The 20650-nt window shown below is 40.1% G+C and overlaps 1 protein-coding gene across 9 annotated transcripts in view; it reads right to left on the bottom strand.

The window, feature by feature from the left end:
* Nucleotides 1-20650, bottom strand: part of dennd4c (DENN/MADD domain containing 4C) — a 173142-nt gene that overhangs the window by 27458 nt on the left and 125034 nt on the right. For 7 of the 9 annotated variants that reach the window (XM_067261180.1, XM_067261185.1, XM_067261182.1 and 4 more), the window contains 4 exons: nt 19674-19866; nt 17288-17394; nt 13239-13414; nt 5443-5626 (listed from right to left, as the gene is read on the bottom strand). In XM_067261180.1, coding sequence (XP_067117281.1) covers nt 5443-5626; nt 13239-13414; nt 17288-17394; nt 19674-19866 — 660 coding nt within the window. The remainder of the gene's footprint in view (nt 1-5442; nt 5627-13238; nt 13415-17287; nt 17395-19673; nt 19867-20650) is intronic. The other 2 variants (XM_067261184.1, XM_067261188.1) reach the window with 2 other exon arrangements.

The following is a 20650-nucleotide window of genomic DNA, read 5'->3' as shown; positions in this document are numbered from 1 at the left end:
ATTTGTTCGAGTGTGGAAAAGTTTTTGGGCGCAAGGTGCGAGCAAGTTTTAACCATAGACACACAGTCTTACATTTATAATTTTTTTCAGAGATTTAAACTAGCAATAATCTGTCCTGCGCTGTAACAGCCTGGCTAGCGATCTAGCTAGCTAAACTTCACCCTCAGTGTGAACAATCGAACAAAGCAAACTAACATCCAACACTAAACATATAAAAATAAACGTTCAACAATAGAAACTTAAACAATGCTTCTGTGAACAAAATTAACCCCCCAACTGAGTCCCATTCTGTCCTGCCACAAGGCCTGCTGAAAACCAAGAGCACCGGTCCGACCCTACACGAACACTGGTGCGAATACAACATAAAAACTAAATATCCCGCCTTGCACAGCTGTTCACATTGAGTCACATTGAGTCACATTGATATTGTTTATAATAGTGGTGGGCCGTTATCAGCGTTAACGCGCTGCGACTCTTATCGGCGATAAAAAAAAATATCGCCGTTAATCTATTCTCAAAGTTGGGTTGGGAGCTGGGTCTATACTACGCAAGCTATGATGACTTTCACCTTGATATTTTAGCGCTGATGTATACCTAGCCGAATTGCACTGTAGGGGGCGAAAACGAGTCTTCGAACCTGTGTGTATGCCTTGTGTATGAAATTATCACATCAAACGTGACGTGCTAACATGGATGCAGCTATGAAGCCGCCTGGTTTGCTTCAGGGAAAATGTATTTTTAAGAAGCTTCCCAATGGAAACCTCGACAAGACTAAGGTTGTTTGCACCTTGTGCTATGCGGAATTAGTTTACTGTAGGAGTTCTTTCAGTCTCAAATACCACCTAAACGCAAAGCATCCCTTAGCTAATGCGGAAGATGCCGGGCCAAGCACTGATGTAGCACAGGGGAACAGTCGTCGTCAAACTACGATGTTTGAGTGCAACCGAGGCAAGCCCGTCAGCACAGCTCTATCAGCCAAGCTAACTATTCTAATAAACAGTTAATTAACACAAGTACATCTTATTGAACATAATTTATTTTCATCACCAATTATCATAGTAGAACAGCGTTCTCAAGCATTTTGTGATGCATTTTGGAAACAGGAGATGAGCTCCTGGTCTAATGCGCCACCTGGCTTGAAAAACCCGTTCTCAAAGACTTACTTTTAGTCATTATTTGGGTAGCACACATTGAATGCCTTCGGCGGAATTCAAATGAGCCATTTTAATCTAACGCCAAGATTACCGTGAGATTAATCTAGATTAATTTTTTTTATCTATGCCCACCACTAGTTTATAAATGTAATCCTGACTGGTTGAAGGATTTTGATTGGCTGGAGGATGACAGCTCAACAAAACCCCTGTTCTGCAAGTCTTGTAAGTGTGCCCCCACGACCCTTGCTGGCTCTTTTTTCGTGAATGGAAAGCCGCAGCATCTCGCTGTTTCACTACAGCGAGATGCTGTAGTGAAACACAACGTGTCAACTCGGCATTCACGTTGTAGGGATCATAAACCGGTCACAGCCTGACAACCCACGTAAGGTGCAAGCGCCTGTTTCCAGGCAGGTGACCCAGCAAAATCAGGATGCGGTTCGCCAGTTAAATATCAAATTTAACATTGCCTTCTTAATCGCAAAAGAAGAGTTGCCTTTCACTAAATGTGGACCTTTGATTAGGCTCCACGACAAAAACGGCAATATCAACCCTACCTATAATAATGACGTGAGGTGTGCGGAGATGATTGGGCAGAAGGTTGAAGAGATCAAGGGGCACTTGCTAAGAAGATGCAGGCTACTCGTTACTTGTCTGTCCTTGTGGATGGCGACACGGACATCTCCAACACTGAGTGCAAAATCATCTATGCTCAGTTCTTGGAGGATGGCAGACCAGTGACCTGACTTTTTGGCCAGCAGGGTATTTCACACGCCCATGCACAAGTGAGAAGAGTAACGTCTTTCTTTGGCTCTCGACGAAGGCGGTCGCATTTTTCTCTCCTCTCCTCCCTGACCTTTCCTGCTTGGCTGTGTCTTGTCTTGTCTCAAGATACTCTCTCATCATCACTCTCCGAAACTAGAAGCATGGAATTAATTAGCTGGTCTCTCAATGCTATTGACACCATCTTCTCGAAGAGAAGCTCGGGTGCGGGGGAACCCAACTGTCCGGACGGGACGTTCGCAGCTGGCTACACGATGGACGCGTGGGAGAATTGGCATGTCGTGTGTCTAGCGGCGCTTTCCGTGGAGGACGTTGAAGACATCTTCATATTCGGAACCATGATTACAGGCTTTCTGCTGTTTGGAATAGGCGCTGGCTTTGTATATCGGGAAATCTAGGAAACGGCTGCAGCCATCAAAAGCCCCGTTAGGCTGCCCGATATGATTGATGCGGTGGGCAGAGTTGTTGGAGCTCAGACTGTGCACTTACAACGCAGCATTGATTACAACAGGGATAAGTTTGCGGCTCTGCAAAGGAAGATGGAGGACATGGAGACCTTCCTGAAGGGTGGACGTTAAAATTGAGTTGCGGCTACTCGTCAAAACAACTACCCCAATCTTATCCACTTTCGGCCCCGTAACCAGCACAGGCCCTGGCCAAGGTCGTCCCTGGAAAACAACTCCCCTGGAGAGCGCTGAAGCGAGACTATCTTGCTCCTCCCTTCCCCCCCCCCACCGACATCTGTGGTTTGGTCTCTTCCCGGGTCATGACTAAGGATGTCTCCTGGCCAACACAATCTGCATAGGGAGAATCGGACTGATTGTGGCCTAGGTCGAGGGCGCCAACCCAGACCTACACACATTAACTTTCACCTACTACAGATATCACCACCCCCCCACCTTCCCACCCCCATCCAACGCCTTCGCCTGCTTGTTTCCCCAGGGTGGCTGGCGGGTCTGTGTCCAGCGCCTACCATGGCTGCAGGTCCAGATGCTGCTTGTCTACCCCCCCCACTCCCCGTTGCAAGTCGCATGTTTTTGTAAATGTTGTTGTGCTTATGTGCTGAGGTTTTTGTCTGTTCCCACACTGTACTCCTCTAGGAGCATTGTCTGGGTGTTGCCTTTTTCTCTCCTCCTTTCTCCTCATGTTATGCTGTAACTTTCTAGTTGGCGCCGAAAATGGCTGCCTAGGTAGGCTCTCCTGCCAAAGTAAATTCCTTGTCTGTGCAAACTTTCATGGCGAATAAAAACCCATTCTGATTCTGATTACCACTTCAGCTGTCAGGACTCGTTTCTAGAGGCTAATACTAGCTATCAATGAGTGCGTTTACATGACCATGAGAAACCCGATCATTGGGTGAGTTAATCTGTTACTATAGTAGCTACAGGATGAGCAGATGTTTGTTGAATAAATTAAACATTTTACGTACTCCTACAGCAGAAGCGGTGCAAGTTTACATTTAGACACTTACATTTAGTTATTTAGCAGACGCTCTTATCCAGAGCGACTTACAGTAAGTACAGGGACATTCCTCCGAGGCAAGTAGGGTGAAGTGCCTTGCCCAGGACACAACGTCATTTGGTTTGCATAGCCGGGAATCGAACTAGCAACCTTCTGATTACTAGCCCGATTCCCTAACCACTCAGCCATCTGACTCCCGTTTAGTCTGTGGATCAACGATTAACGTAAATAATCATGTATACTGCCTCTAATGCTATTGACACCAATGCGTATTATTATTGTTGGTATTATCATTAGGTATCCTGGATGGAACAAATGCTGCTTTTGACATCCTTGGCACAAGTGTCTGTAAGTCTAAATGTGTTGTATTTGGGGCGGATGGTGCATCTGTAAACATGGCTGTCCATGGAGGGGTAATTGCTCTACTGAAGAGGGATGTGGGAAACCATGTTATCCCCATCTATTGCATGCCACACAGGTTTGTGTACATATAGTTTGTTTTATTGTTTAGACACACACACACACTTTTTGAATAAATTCAAATAGGCTAATAAATATTATTTTCAAATATATTGTGATTGTTTTCTTGGGGGTTTGGGTGTTAATTCAGATTGTTTGTAATAAAAACATCTTCAATGTGAGTGAAATGAATGGTGAAAGTTGTTCTTGTAATTGCACATTTCTGTTCTTTCTGCTCATTTGTTTTCAATGGTTAGGTTGGAGCTGGCAATTATCAACTTGCATTGCCAAGATGCAATGGTAGCCATTGCATCAGCCATGCAGTCTATGATATTCTGCATCTTGTGTGGAAGACCTATCATTTCAGCCCTAAATCCAGGCGTGAGCTGAATGCTATTGGTGAGCAGCTAGGAGTGGGGATATGCACTCCTTCTAGTGTGAAGGGAATGAGGTGTATTCCTCATGTTCACAGAGCACTTAGTGTGTTCCTGGGAATTTGGCAAGTGACAGTAGTCAATATGCAGTCACCCTCCAACACATGGAAAACCTAGCAGCATCTGTATCCAATGCAGATATACAAGGGCGTGCAAAGAAGGTGGTGTCATAGAACCATACAATGCACTTGGCTACAAAAGTGAAGTAAAATTTGAGATTTTTTTTTTTTTTTTTACTGTTGTTCCTTTTTTAGAGCCCCTAAACTTTTTCACTTGGCGGCACATGTGCTCCTGGAAAAAAGTTAGCGTAGAGCCCTGAACAGGACCTGTTGTTTACATTTTTGTCAAAAAAGCCCAGAAAGATACTAGAAGTACTAGTACAATAGTGGGTAATTCTCTCAGAATCTGGCATGATGTCTGTACATTTATGGGAAGTCCAAACAAATGTACAACTGAGTCTCCCATTTGGAATAACCAAATAATCTGGAAACAAGCCATCTGTTTTTCAGCAGTGGTCCGATCGAGTTGTACATGTCATGGGGGATGTATTCCATAATCAAGGCCTAAAGTCATTGGTATAATATTCCTGGACATTCGTACTTTTTGTACTTGAGAAGTGCGATGCGAGCCTATGGAGTCTGATGGAACAATATCCTTGGCTTTCATTTCATCGGGGCGGCGGTAGAGAGGGTCGTCTGTTAATCGCAAAGTTGGCGGTGCGATCCCCGACTCCTCCCAAGCCATGTGCCGAAGTATCCTTGAGCAAGACTCTGAACCCCAAGTTTCTTCCGATGGGCAGGCCGGCGCCTTGAACCGGTATGTGTGAGTGTGAGTATGAATGGATGACTGAGAGGCAAAAAATGTGAAGCGCTTTTGAACGCCGCTAAGGTACAAAACGTGCTATATAAATGCAGTCCATTTCATTCACTGATGGATTGTTTGAATACATCCCAGACCATAAAACTAAAAAGCTTAGAAATGTATCTCCGGCCACTCTGGACTACTTGGCTCCTTCATTGCTGCTTGCAGCTATATTTTCCTGTATTATTAAAGTAATAACAATTACGGACTAATCACAAGGCAACTGAGGATGGAATGGGTAGGGGAGGCATTACATGTGACAGGAATATTATGAATTAATGTAAGACACTTACACAGACCTCATGCAGTCTACTGGGTAGACTTGTGGTGGAAACACTGTGTCCAGGTCTCTGAGCTGAGTCTAGGCTCTGCAGGAAACCACCCACACTATTACTGCGAATCAGTGAACTTTCACACTTTCCTTTCTGAACTTCCAGCAGGCCCAGGGGGTCCAGCTGCACTGACTCCTGTAGAACACTAGTGTAACAAAAGAGATGCAAAAATAAAGACAAAAGTAAAACATAGGAAATGCAAATCAATATCAAATTCATTTTGATCATTTTAGTTAAATTCCACCACCTAGAAACAAACTAAACTGGTTAGGCATGCAACATTCTTACTCCACTCCCAAACAATAGCAGAGCTGGCTGGACAGCCCACAATTAAATAAATTGTTGTTTGTGGACTACCGTTTTTGAATGCCTGACAGGTAGTCGCTGCATACTGTAATGTAACATAGCATACTCTACCGTACCGTTTTTATTTTTTTCCTCTTTTCCAAGCGACTTGGTTATTGCTACTGCAACTGCAACTGCCATGAGGCATTTGTGAGTAGGTTTAATAGATGTCAGTTTTAGTATTAAAATACAGCGCATTCCCGATACTTCCAAATTCTACCACATACAGTACTTGTGTATTACTGTGAAAATCTAAAATGTATTACACGTTAATTTTGAAGCTTGGATGGTAACAGTATATATATCACAATATTCTTTTTTTTTACATTTCTAGTCGGCTAGTCGACCAAACTCGGATTTGGATAGAGTACGGCAGGTGTGTCAGTTACGAGTTGAATTTTCCAACTTTTGCAGTGCGTTGCCATGGAAAAATAGCTAATATGTAGCCTAGCTTTCAAAAGTACGTTTATGGGATCACAAGAAAACTTAGCTCAATATTTGAATTGGGGTAGATAACAAACTATTACATGGCTGAATACTCAATTCTGTTGGCCTACAATAATTATTTTACTATGTCAATAATGCAATAAACTAACCTGGCATATTTGCTTGCATGGCTACACTATCCATGCTACATTATCCATGCTACATTTTTTACAATCAAGTCTTTGTAGGCTACACGTTGAACGTTGTGTCATATAAAACCGAAGGGTAAGCCTGAAAACAATTGCGTAAGATTGCTTGCTATGTTTGCTTAGATTGATTGTGATATTTGCGTTAAAGCTCCGTAGGTAATTTTATGCTGTGAAATTCCATACCATAGGTCAAATTCATACCGGTATATTTCTATACCATTCATACCACCCACCCCTACTTCAATTCATTAATGACAACCAAGACTGTTAAGATGTCAAATTTAAACTGCCGCTGAGTATGTGTGGGAAAGGGGATATTTTTATATTAATATAATTCAGTACACTGTAGCATTGGTAACCATCTGCAGTGGGCAATCAAATGTCCATCATTTGTTTCTGGGGAGGAGTATGGGAAGAATTTGATCACCTCAGGAAAGTTTTTCCAGCGTCGTTAATGGTGTTAGCAATCAAAGACTGCAACAACAAAAAAAGTACAGTAACTTTTGGAGTGTCATGCTGATACACTATTGTCACTGGGTATACCTCGGCAGTACAGTCATGGCCAAAAATATTGGCAGTGACAAATGTGTTTTGCAAAATCTCCCACTTCTGTATATGAAGATAATTGTTCACATTTATATGCAGGTACACTGGATTTGTTTAAATGTTCATGTCATCAGCATGTCATAAGTTTTAAAGGTTTTTATTGGCAACACAAATTAAATACATGCAAAGTCCCTTCTTTTATAGCAATCAGTTTGCTCTTATAATCGAATCAGAAGGATAGAGTGATTTCACCTGACTCGTACTCGTTCCCATGTGCTGATGATAGAAATGGTGGCTGGTCATTTTGTTCCAGAGCCCAAAAACTGTGAAATGTGGGTATTTGTGTGAGCTACTCATTCAAATACCAGAAACATTACAACTACCCAAAATATTTTACGTTGTCTTATCAAATAATAAATGATAAGTCATTGTGGAGGAAATGAAGAATCTAATAAAGAGCCCTATAAACATATGTAGCCATTGTAAGAAGCGCAAAGAATGTACATCAAATTTACGATGAGGAATGGGTTTAACTACAGCTGTAACACATAAGAGAGGTCCATAAATCACATGAACAAGGGAAGTTCACTCTTAACTTAGAGATACAGCTATTAAGGATGGTCAAGAGTTGAAAAACATAACAGTAGTATACTTTTTTTTTTTTATATACAATTTACTTATTAACATACTATGATGACATCAAATTAAACTTTTATTACTTTCAATAACTTGCATAAAATGTGAAAAACTATTGGATAATTCCACACCTAAAGTCAGGGTTTTATAAAGTATTTTGTGTTGAACTTATTCACACTTACCTGCCAAGGCAGCCAAATACCCTTCTTTTGTTGGTGTTTTATTCAAATACTTTTTTCAATCAAAATGTTTTTTTCCTTTGAGTCACATTACCCCAGTGTCTTAATATTAATATTATTGCCGCAGTACTCACTGAACGAGTGCCCCACTTAAATATTATATCTGAACTGTAGCAGTGTCTCACTCAAGATCAAATTGTACAGTGTAGTGTACATTGTACACGTGCTTTAGAGTGGCCTACCTTAATCGATAGGCTAGACTACTGACCAAGTTGTTACATCAATTATTAATTGGCAGCACTTATGCCATTTAGAACATACTTTATGAGTGGAAGGGGTGTCTTTAAGTAGCCTAACCTTATTGCTTTAGGGGAAATAAGACGGAAATATATGGGGTTCTGGAGGAAACACTAGTGGTGGCTTCTACAACATTTTACAATGTTATTACTGGTTGCCTGATGAAATATTAGACAGGTGACATAAGCAGGTGACATAAGCAGACAGGCAGGAGTAGTGCAGCTGATGGATAGAGGAGGAGTCCAGAGTGAAGCACAAGACCAGTGTTCTGCCTTACGTTTAAATGTAAGCCACGCTTGTTTCTAGTGGCCCCTGCTGGCCTGTGGTTTATTTACCAGGCAGATATTTGGTTTCAGTTGGAAGTTCGTTTCACGTAACATACAGATCGAGTTCCGATGCTATGTTGTTTTGCCGTGCGTAAGCATTGCTTGTGAGTATTGTGATTCATTTTAAGTTCATCCTAAAATTTAAACGTATATCATACGTCAATTGTGTTTTTTCTAAGTCACTTTTCTGTGCTGTTATCGATAAGCAACCCAGCCCATATTGCCTGTTTAAAGATCCTGTAAAGTAAATTCCATGTTTTGCTTCTAAGTACATTATATACGTGTGAAATGAGTTCCTGAAAGCATGTGCAAAGCGCTAAAACTTTGTCGCACTGAAATGTGGAGTTAGACCGAAGAACAGTTTCTCTTCTGTTTTCAGATCAAGTTTTAATGGGCGGAGCCAACAAATGCCCTATCTACGTCATTTCGCCCCATCTACGTCAGATCACTGAATGGCTCCTCCTGCTGTACTGTTATTGTAGCTTACATCAGCTAGCTAGCTAGCTTCAGGATGTCTCCCACCACCCGCAACTGCATCTTCCCTGGAGGCAAGAACTCCAGCTTGCGCTGCAACGCCATTTAAGTTCCCTATTGATAATGAAAGGAAAAATAGGTGGATAGATTTTGTGAAGAGCCACGCTCATGGAAAGCTTCGGATAAACTCCAACAGCCGCCACTGACCATTTCACGGCGGACAGTTTTAACATGGACCAGAGACAGACAGGGTTCACCAACACACGGCTTCTCTTGCAGCGCAGAGCCGTACCGAGCATCGCCCCCCCGGCCGTTCATCCTCCGGTCGCACCTGGACCATCCACCGCCGCCAGCAGTTCATCACTCAGTTCTGTGTGCTTGTTATAATTATACTAGATAACTTTTCCATAGGTATCTCTGCTTTAATTAGTGTAAACCGCTAACTTGATATTAGGCTACTCGTTATAGAATGATGGTATTTTGGTGAAATGGTAGCTAATGTGCTAGAAGTAGTTGGAGAGCTCACTGTCTGCTGTCTCTGCTGTAAATGTTTAATCCTGTGTTACAGCTCAGGGGAATATTTCATTTATATGCATCTGTATGTTTCACTCATTGAACAAATACATTCTAATTCTATACTATAACACTTTATTCTGTGGTGTGGTGAACTTGAAACTCGTTTTTAATTCCACTTTACAGGATCTTTAACGTCTAACGAAGCATTTTTGTATGGTGTACGTTTCCTACTTAAAATGTTAATTTAGTAGCATGTTCTCATATACAATGTCATTGTATTTTGTTTGCTTATATACAACCCACATTTTGATTGTATTCTGTATCTTTTACAGTTTTACTCCTTTATCATTTTGCACACCGAACTGAATAAATCTGGAGCTAGAAGGCTAATTCCTGACTCCTGTGTCGTCAGTGATGGGAGTTTGGCTGGCTGTCTAATTCTGGTTACGTACACCTTAAGGAGGACAGTACAACCAGAGTGAAGTGCACGTGCAAGGGCAGAGTGAAGCAAAAGAGCACAATGTAACAGGAGGGGGGGCAGAAAGAGAGGAGAGTGGAGGAGATGGCGGCATTGTGTGTGAATAGAGGTGAATGAATATATTTGTGTTTCAGCGAAGTGTCAGTTCCGTTTCATATGTTAAACATTTGGCAGCGGGGGGGTGGGGGGGTTGTTGTTCGGACAGACCTGCCCCCACTGCTAAAAAAAATCCCCCAAAAATCCTAAACACTGCAACCTGTTGCCTACAGAGGTAAATGTTAATAGAAAATCCATTCACAGAAATTACTCAACTGTGTTTTACCTGTGTCAGTGTGAAATGGCCAAGATAACTGCTGAAAACATTAAATAATTTAGTTTTAAAGGACACAGATAGTTTTTTAGTATGCACACTAATTATAGCAACTGTTAAGGAACATCTTTCATGAGGATAATATCTGAATACCTCTTATGAGTTAGGGATTGGCCCTCTGAGGCATCTGGCTTCTTCCCAGACAAAAATGTAAAGCTATGGAGGCCTGATGGAGCTACCACCTTGACCTCTGTTGAACCTGTGATTTTGGGTGGTTGTAGTTGTTGCTGTGTATACTATTCCCTGATTCAATTGAAATAAAAAGGGTAGACCATGTACTTATTATGGATCTAGATCACACTTTGGTTTAGATAGATATAGACACCTATAGATAGTTAGGGTTAGGCTAAGGTAGGCTATATGAATTATAAGTTATATATTCTAATTTTTAGGGTGTTGACCACGTGGTATGACTTATTACAAATTTCTAAAGGAATTGAATAGGGCTTCATATAATGTGCGCTACACTTAACTAAAAATGTAACCATAGTGAACCACCTGGACTACAAATATGGCGCATATTAGCATTAAAACATATTGCCGGGGTCTGGGAAATGTTTCTTGTCTATTTAAAAACTTTTTTGGGAAGAACCATTTAAATCACTTAATATGACAAATATACATACATTAGTCTTTTATGAAAGTCATAATTTATCAGTACTCGAAAAGTCAACATTTAAATGTCTTTATATGTAACCTTTACTTAACATTATTTTACATCATAATCTTCGAACATGGTTCCAATATGAGGTGAATATTGTCAATATTGGTCTAAATACAAAATCCCAAGATGATCCTAGCGTCAGCTGAAAAAAATAATTGAATTGAATTTAGGAAATTACCTATTCCAGGTGGCGCTGTTGATCCTCTGTAGGGGCTAGGGTTAGGGTTAGGGTTAGGTTATCACATTAGTAATTTTTTTGGGGCAAAGTTTGCAGCGAGCCTTGTACCTGGAGCTGGGTACCACTTGTAACCAACAGCGGAAATCGCTGTGATCTAGCCATGTCTCGTTGAAAGTACACTTTCCCATTTTCCACACGTAGCCGAACTTTAACAAACTCTGTGGAAGCGCAGACGTATTTCGCGGGCAGGTATTGCATTTATAACAAGATTTGTAGTTTTATCACCGTGTACATACCAACACCAATATCCCCCAGAAAGAACTACAACACACCGAACAAACGTTCTGAGGGCAGCGTTCTGCTGGTTTCGTTTGTAGAGCTCCGCTTTGTAGGCTGCGACTCAATACTTTTTTTGCTACTTTGTCATAACTTTCTGCGGCCAGCGGTTCTGGAAATGAACGAAGGGTAAAACCTTTTTTAGACCTGACTAAATGAAATTTAAGACCTCGGACGAAAATCTGGCCGTTTTTAAGACGTTTTAAGGCCTTAAATTTAAAGTTCCGAATTTTAGACTTTTTAAGACCCTGCGGGAACCCTGTATTCATTTAGCAGACGCTTTTATCCAAAGCGACTTCCAAGAGAGAGCTTTACAAAAAGTGCATAGGTCAATGATCAAACAACGACATCACATAGTCCCAAAACATTGCGGGTAGCCAAAACACATTGTAAAATACATTGTAATAAGCAAATAAGTGCCAATGGGAAGAAACATAGGAGCATGTAGTTAAACAAATTGCAAATTAAACAACATGAACCTCAGAATGGCAAGAGTGTACCTGTAGGAAAGCAAGCAACAATAATATACTTTACAGTGAGTACAAGTTAACTCAGTTACAACTAACCAACAAGTGCAACATGTCCCTAAATTAGTGTCATTGTGTTCCTGGAGGAAATACACTAACATTGGATCCAACAAATCTTTCTTAAGTACCGTTGTACTCCCAGTACTGTGTTAGTCCTGTATTTATACATTCAACTTTTTAAAATTAAGATCTGTATATGTTTATTGTATGCACCTTCCTGCCACAGTAAATTCTGCGTTCGTGAAAACTTGCATGGCAATAAAACCAAATTCTGATTCTCATGACAACATTTAAATGTTCACCCTGCTGGACTGGACCTTGTGTAGTGCATACATTTCAAAGAGACATGAGATGGTCAAATTCATAAAATGAAACTTTGCTAAATTCCAACTTGAAATTACGGTTGTCATTGTGGGTTTCTTTTGAACACGGTGTTACCTAATAATTAAACATCTTTGACACAAGTTCAGGATGCAACAGCTTCTGTTGATGTTTTTTAGGTTTGGTTGACAAGAAGTAGGTCCAGCCTAAACTTTTTGAGAGAGAATTGAGAGTGAAACTTTTAAGCGACTTGTGTTTAATAATAAATTACAATAATGAAGGCTAACTTATAGGTTTTGCTGTCAGTGCATTTGATAAATAATGTTTGCGTCCATGCGCTTAAAATAATGATTAAAATAAAATTATATTTGTCCTGCGCCAGATAAAAAAAATTAAATGCATACGTTTTGGTTTATTTTATAAGTCCATTTCAAAAATAATATTTATGTCCATGAATAACGTTTATGTCAATTTTCTTGGATATAACAAAAGAAGCATGTATAAAGCACATTGGCCGGATTTTTACGAAATCACCTGATTTATTTTGGTGACGTTTTGTAAAAATCCGAAAGCAGCTCATCAAAATCTATTGTAGACCTAATGCTTAAAAATACGACGCCATATTTCAGAATGTTCTACGGGAAAAGCCGAACAAATTAACGTGAAAGTCAATGTGCAACCTCAGCGTCAAAAAAACAACAAAAAATGACTCCCCCCGGCGTCAGTATAGTGACGCCAAAGGGCTCTGCCTAAGCATCAATAGTTGACGAGTTGGAATGAGACTGGGTTGCTTATTTAATATTTCATATACATAAATTATATTTAAGAAAAGCACTTCCAATGACAAAACCCATTACAATGAAAATGTAATGTCTGAATTTAACTAAATGCAGATTTTATGAGAACAAAAGAAAGAAAGGATGTGTTACCCAGTCGAGGGGCGCAGGTCTTGGAACTCAGCATGGAGCAGTGGCAAGAAAGGGGAGGAACAGAAGGGGCATGTGGTGTTGAGGTTTGAATCATCAGCTGTCCAGCCGGCCATGATCTCTTCATCATACACCAAAGCGTCACAGGAGCGACACTGAGAGCAGGTTGATATAAGTACCTACAGCAGACAAATTCATTATGAAGATCTGTGCCAATTTTGGAAAACACTGGCCTTTTTTCTCCTGTTAAATAAAATCTAATATGGTAGCCACATCAATTCAGTTGACATGATAAGTTCATATCAAAAGATATCACGAGATAGAGGAATCACTTTTTGAAGGAAAATACGTCAACCATTAACCAAAACATTTTGTGTTACTGCAGCTGCTTGGTCCCCAATAATAATATGAAAAGGTAGAAACACAATGGGTGCCTACATAGCTTTACTGCTTGGCCTCCAATAATAGTAGCCTGGCATTGCCCGACCAATTTGCAAACACGTATTAGTGTAGAACCAACATTTTTTATTTAACACTAGAAGTGCTGAGCAGGGTTCATATGGAGAAAATAAGAGAAAAAGTGAAGGGAACAAAATGTGTGTCTTCGCACTCGATTAAATTCCAGGACCCTGCTTTCTTGATTTTTCATAGACAGGTGTGTTTTATACTTTGATAGTTCGTAACTATTTTGTAAATGGTAGGCTAAACCATTTATTAACATTTAGACGCAAGTTCTTAATATTTCCGACGGTCCCCACATAGTACGTTCTTTTTCCGAAACGGAAGCTAGCTAGCTTTAGTTAGCTTCCGTTACCTAGCATAATACTCGTAGTAATGCCACTACCATGATAGTCTTACTTGTTAGCCTTCTCATTAGTACATTTTGAAGCCAAACTTGGGACTTATTTGGTTTTCACAATGTATGCATCATGTTTGGCTACCCGCAATGTTTGGGGCTATCTCGTTGTTATGATCAGTGACCTATGCACTTTTGTAAAACTCTCTCTTGAAAGCCGCTTTGGATAAAAGCATCTGCTAAATGCATAAATGTAAACGTAAACTTAAGCATTTTTTGTCTATCGGAAATATTCAGTTGGAATGTCGAAATCGCATGTGCGACGTTACTCTGTGAGACCCGCATTCGAACGATCGCATATGTGCGATGCTACTCCTTAACGGGTTAATATAATAAGGTAAGCATAATAAAAGGAAATGACGGCATGTGCAGGGGCTGTTATGGTCATTAGATTAACTGATCCTTCTAGAAAGCTTATAATTTAAAATAATAATAATAAGAGACATGGACAGACTACAGGGCTCTGTGACTCCTCGATTCGGCCGGCCACACTTTGTCACCGATTGCACACAACATCCTCCTTCACAATCAAAGTCCCTCTTTTCAAATTCCTGCCTAACATTATAACAGCCAACTCAATGAAATATCTTACAATAGCATTTCCGAAATATCGAGTATAAATTTATAAATTTGAATTTTAAAACCTCTTACATCTGGCTACAAGGAATGCCCATATGCGAGTGTGTGAAAGAAAAAATAAGCGAAATTAAATGTATTATTGAGCTGTAAGTAGGCTGTCGTGGGCCAAAAACTGGATAGAACACCCCATTCTAGGCCTATCTAGGGAACTAGATGGAAAACTAGCAACTGAACGAGTTTATCTTAAACTATAGGCCACTAAGCATAAAACCTAAATAGTACTATTGATTGCATGATCATGTAAGAGAAATGATCGTACATCAGAGGTCATAACGAGAACATTACATATTTGAGTAAAGAGACATTTAGCATACAAAGTCAAATCTTCCATTGAAGGATCCTGAGTGGGTCCTGCTGACCAGATAGTGAGATATTTAACTAAGGTTGCCAACCGTCCCGAATTGTCCGGGATATCCCGAATTATGGGTGATTTTGATTTGTCCCGTCAGGGACAGCTCCAGTCCCGTATTCCAATCACAGCCTCGCCGGCCAATAATAGGCTACCGTAAACGCGCCAAAACTCACGCAAACATTGCTATGGGACAAGGTTGTTGCTTGTTGGTGACAGTGTGTGTGAACTGGCCACTGGTGAGGTGAGCGTTATTGTGTGTCACAGTGTTTCCGTTATGTTGATTTTTCCATGGCGGCCGCCACGGCAAAATTTCTGCCGCCACGGTATCAGAAATAGGGCTGTAAAAAATGTTAGGCCGTCTATCAGCAGTGATTGTTAGAAAGCATATCGGAGGATAGCACGGACACGCACTTCACAAATAAATAAAAAAACAGTGCGAGTGGCGTCAACTGTGCCAGTGATACCCCGAGTCAATATACAATTTGAAAACAAAAGCGTTTTGTTATGAACAGTAGTCTATTAAAGTTTGGACTGATAATGAGGACGTACATAGAGTGTAGCAATTGCGCAGGAGCTTACAACTGTATTTCCAGTTTTTGACATATGATGATATATGCCCAGTATTAAATAAATGTATTTAGTTATACCCCGTGTTCTGCAGTTATCTAAAAGTAGGATTTGTGATGTTATCCTGTATTCCATGCAGTCGGGGCATCTCCCCCTCCTGCATTCCCGTAGTGGACAATCTGATGTTGAGACAGCGCTGAATTTTGATAACAAATTTGAGTTGGATTGTATAAGGTTTTTATGGAACAATAATCACTCAAAATTACACTTAATGAAGCTGGGTAGCAATGAACAAGGACCGCCACTGCTCCAAATTCACCCAAAACAGTATTTTAACTGTATTATTAAAAATGTCCTTTTACAAGCACATTTGGCTTACTCAAATCCAGCGACTATCGCAGAATAGTTGCATTAACTTAATTGGTACCTATCCACTGTCGTTTAATCAATTTACCAATTTGAACTAGGGCTGAACGATGAATTGCATTTGCGATAATATCGCGATGTGACAAAACGAGATTTTGTAATCGCAAAGGCTGCGATTTTACTTTGGTCACGTGACACGCGAGAGTATCGCAGTTTGCAGACGAAAGATCAACTTTGCACGTTACCTTGACCTGTACGATGGCCTCAGGCTCTACAGAACCTGACACTACCGACACTTTGCCAATTTTGCCTTTAAAAAAGATGCTGCGCAGTGTCAAGTATTGTGCAAAACCTGCCTGGCTAACGTTGCTACCTCACGGGGCAACACTACCAACCTAATTCGGCCCTAAAAAAACCACCACAAAGCCATGTACCATGCATAGCTAAAATGCTGAACACAAGTGTGTCAAATAAGCCAAATAACACCCGACAGGATCACTGATCGAAATGTTTCAAAGCCTAACTCCATATTAATGTACTACTAAATTACTCAAGCAGTAACAGCGTTCATCACAAAAGATATGATGCCCCTCGGTGATACACATACAGTAGGATCACTATGGCTGACCGTGCCATACTGTTTCTGTTAGGCTACTGACTGGATCAGAAATGTTCAGACAGCGTTTCTTTTTCTTCTAAGATTTAACCTTTAGATGCGTGAGTTCTAAATATTTCTGACTGTCTCCACAGCGCAAGTCATTTTTCCGAAACGGTAGCTAGCTAGCTAGCTTTAGTGAAGAAACTGCAACTAAAGCGTATACATTTCTAGTTTAGCTTTGATTTACCAAAATATTTTCTATGAGGTAGGCTACAGGCGGTATTTTCTCCTTAGTTTTTCAGAACTTTGTGTTATGTTGCAGATCAGTAGGCTAGTATATATCTATATTAATAATAGGCCTACATCATATAATAATTGCATATTAAATCGCAATTGCAAATTAATCGCGATTATGTTCTTTTCAGAAATCGTTCAGCCCTAATTTGAACTGTCACAAACATTCCTCCATGCTGTCAGAACAATGCATCTCTTCTTGTAGACACACAATACAACTCCAAGATGCCTCTGGTGGTTGTTTTACCAAAGTTCACCCCCCCAAAAAATAGCGGAAACAAAGAACTCATTACGCAACACATCAGATTAAGTAATGTTGCTGCAACTCGATGCTCAAATTAAATGAGGAACATCTGTATGTGTGTATATGTGTCCCTCACCTCCAATGCACAATTTTGGTAGATGCTAGAGGCGGAGGCATGGAATGAGGACCCTTGCTCTAACTTTTGACAGTCTGGACCTCTGTGGGATCTTCCTGGTGTTTGATCTAGGAAAACAAAATATATAGATACACAATCATAATCATAATCATATCATAATCACGAACATACACAGACATCTTCTGTCTACAAATCAATATGTTGAATGGTGCGTTCACAAATCAGTGTTTCACAGTTGCTGGTAAGTCCCTATGTTGTCAATCTTATGTTGTCCAAAGTTAAAGTGTTGAAGAATTCACACCATATAATAAACAAAATGTTCAAGATCACTGATAGCTATAATCTGTCAGAAAAGTAGACTTGTAAAGGCACAAATACAACCAGGATTTTTTCTCTGCTAGTTCATTTAAGATGTACCATCATTCAAAGAATCTTCTTCAGCTTTTTTTGTTACAGTTTAAAAAGTATGGCATGTCTTTGAAAGCTTACAATCTGCACTTTCATAATACCTGTTCCAGTCCCATGTATTTACACTTTTATTACAGTTTTTTTTCCGATTGCTTACATGCATTGGTTGAAACTTAAGTCACATTTTCAAAACTCTTAACACAGTCTGCATTAGCAACATGCAGGCTGGCTAAACAGTTAATCTATCCTCCAAAACTCACATAAACTGCTAAAAACTTTATACATGTCTCAAAAGAAGCTTGATTGACCATAACTCTGGCAACAGTTCTCTCTCAGAAGCATACATTGTCACTTATAACACACTGACCTAAAAACACAGAGAGAATTACAACGATGATGAACTGTTATCTTTGCAGTTTAAATTATTTTACACAAGAATCAGTATTTATTGATAAAAAATAATGTTTCATGACACGACACTTTTCCACTGGAGTCCATACAAGAATGACATAGAAATGCAGCAATTTGCTTCAGTATCCTTTATGTTTTCCATATCTTTGTATATAGTACTATAATATACTTACTTTTGAAAAACACGAAGTTGAAACCCACACCCAAATGATCAATGATATTTCAATTGCAAGTAAGTGCAAAAAACAAGTATAGTTACTGTGATGGTTCTAGTTTTCCCTCTCTCTTGCATTTGGTCATCATTTTGGCCCTTATCTCATCAGAGACCTCGTTCTTGGTCTTATTCTCCCTGGTCCTCCACGCAATCTCTTTTTCCCTGCCTCTTTTCTTTCCTCACCAACCTGTCTTCCTTGATCCATGTTTCCAAACGTCCAAATCATTCCAAAGCCGTCCCCTTTTGTCTGTTGGGTTACGAGACTAAAAACTAGTGCTGTCAATTAAATGCGTTATTAACGGCGTTAACGCAAAACAATTTTAATGGCGTCAAAAAAAATTCCCGCGAGATTAACGTTCTTTTTGGCCTAGCAAACTTTGTCGTTTTTTTTCACATGCTGTTGCAACAACTACTCACGTTAGAAAAACTACAACACCACACCGGATCTAACTAGACCGGAAACAAAACAACAGGCACGCCGCACACACTTGTTTGGGCTTGCGAGCCGGCTAAAGAGTAGTAGGCTAACGTTACGTTTTGAGAGGATGGCGAGCGCAAGACGCCGAAATACCAATAATATTCTGAATGGAAAGTTAACTTCCAAAAAGTTGCCAAATGTTTCCATTGACAATACCAAAGTGATCTGTGTGTTTTGTCATTGTGAACTGAGCTATGAGCGCAGCATGACCAGTCTGAAATACCACTTTATGGCCAAGCACACAGCTAATGCGAATTCTCCGCCCCCTCGTCAAAGCCAGGCGATTGCAATGTTGTTTTCAATTTTAAAAAAAACATTTGCACTAAGCAATCTGATCCACTTTTCCATGTTGATAAGAGCATTAAAATGCGAAAAAAATTATGGGACAAAAAGAAATAAAGGGACATTTAGAATATATAAAAATGTGCGATTAATCGCGAGTTAACTATGACTAATGCAATTAAATATTTTAATCGTTTGACAGCACTACTAAAAACGTCTAAATCTGCCAGTACAATATTTAGTTTTATATGTGTTAAAATATGGTTACTGCAGAAATGCACAACATTTGCCATAATTCTGTTTTGAATGTGTTTTTAACAGTTTTGGTAAAAGTGCGTTAGTATTTGAAAAGAATTGCTGCAAATACATAGTGTTTTGCAGGTGGTGGAATATGAATGAGAAAAGAGTTACAGTTTGGTACGCACACACTTCCGTTTTGCTGACTGTGTTAAGAGTTTTTACAATGTGACTTCAGTTTCGGACAATGCATGTAAGCAATCGAAACAAACGGTAATAATTGTGTGTTCACTGAAACATCCAAACATAGCTGTGGTTAGTAATTGTTTTCCTTGTCTCCTGGTTCATCTGATTACATGATTGGTGCGTCCCTTTTCCTGTGTCGCTGCTTCCACTGCTGCTGCCAAGGCTGGTGTTGCTCTGTGTCAGACCATTTGACACCACATTTGGGATGGGGCCACTTTGGGCGGGGTTGTCCCCACCACCCCCAGACAGAAGATGTTCATCCAGTCTGGCTGGGAAGCTTCCACCACCCTGGGATAACTCATCCTTGGAAAGACAATTGATATGTAAATAAATTAATTGCTATGAAAGTGCAAAAACATTGTGCATACATGTGTGCGTAAGACATACATATACAATCACATTCCCCAAAAAGTTGGGATGCTGTGTAAAATGCAAATAAAATCAGAATGCAAGGATTTGCTAATCTCAAACCCATATGTTATTCACAATAGAACATAGAAAACATATCAAATGTTTAAACTGAGGAAATGTATCATGTCCGCAACACGTCTCAGAAGTTGGGAGGGGGCAATAAAAGGCAGGAAAAAGTATGTGTTATTAAAAAGAAACAGCTGGAGGAACCTTATGCAACTAACTAGGTTAACTGCAAACGGGTCAGTAACATGATTTGGTATAAAAAGAGTATCTTAGAGAGGCAGAGTCTCTCAGAAGTAAAGATGGTCAGAGGTTCAACAATCTGCAAAAAACTGCATCTACATGTTATGGAACCATTTTAGAATAATGATCCTTAACTTAAAGTTGCGAAGACTTCGAATATCTCATCATCTACAGCCGTGGTTCCCAACCTTTTTACCTTCCCCTACTTTTACCTAAGAAAATCCCTAACCCTAACCCTTATTTTTGGAAACCGCGTCCTCCTGACTAAAGAAGAGAGGACCATCCGGCTTGTTATCGGCGTTCAGTTCAAAAGCCTTCATCTCTGATGGTATGGAATGCATTAGTGCATGGGTAGCTTGGACATCTGGAAAGGCACCATCAATGCTGAGGTTTTATAGGAACATTTGCATCCAGAAAACATCTTCTTCAG

This window comes from Osmerus mordax, chromosome 23 (assembly GCF_038355195.1).
Source record: "Osmerus mordax isolate fOsmMor3 chromosome 23, fOsmMor3.pri, whole genome shotgun sequence".
Taxonomy (NCBI): Eukaryota; Metazoa; Chordata; class Actinopteri; order Osmeriformes; family Osmeridae; genus Osmerus; species Osmerus mordax.
Note: the sequence above shows the minus strand (reverse complement) of the source record. Positions and strands in the feature narration are given on the sequence as shown.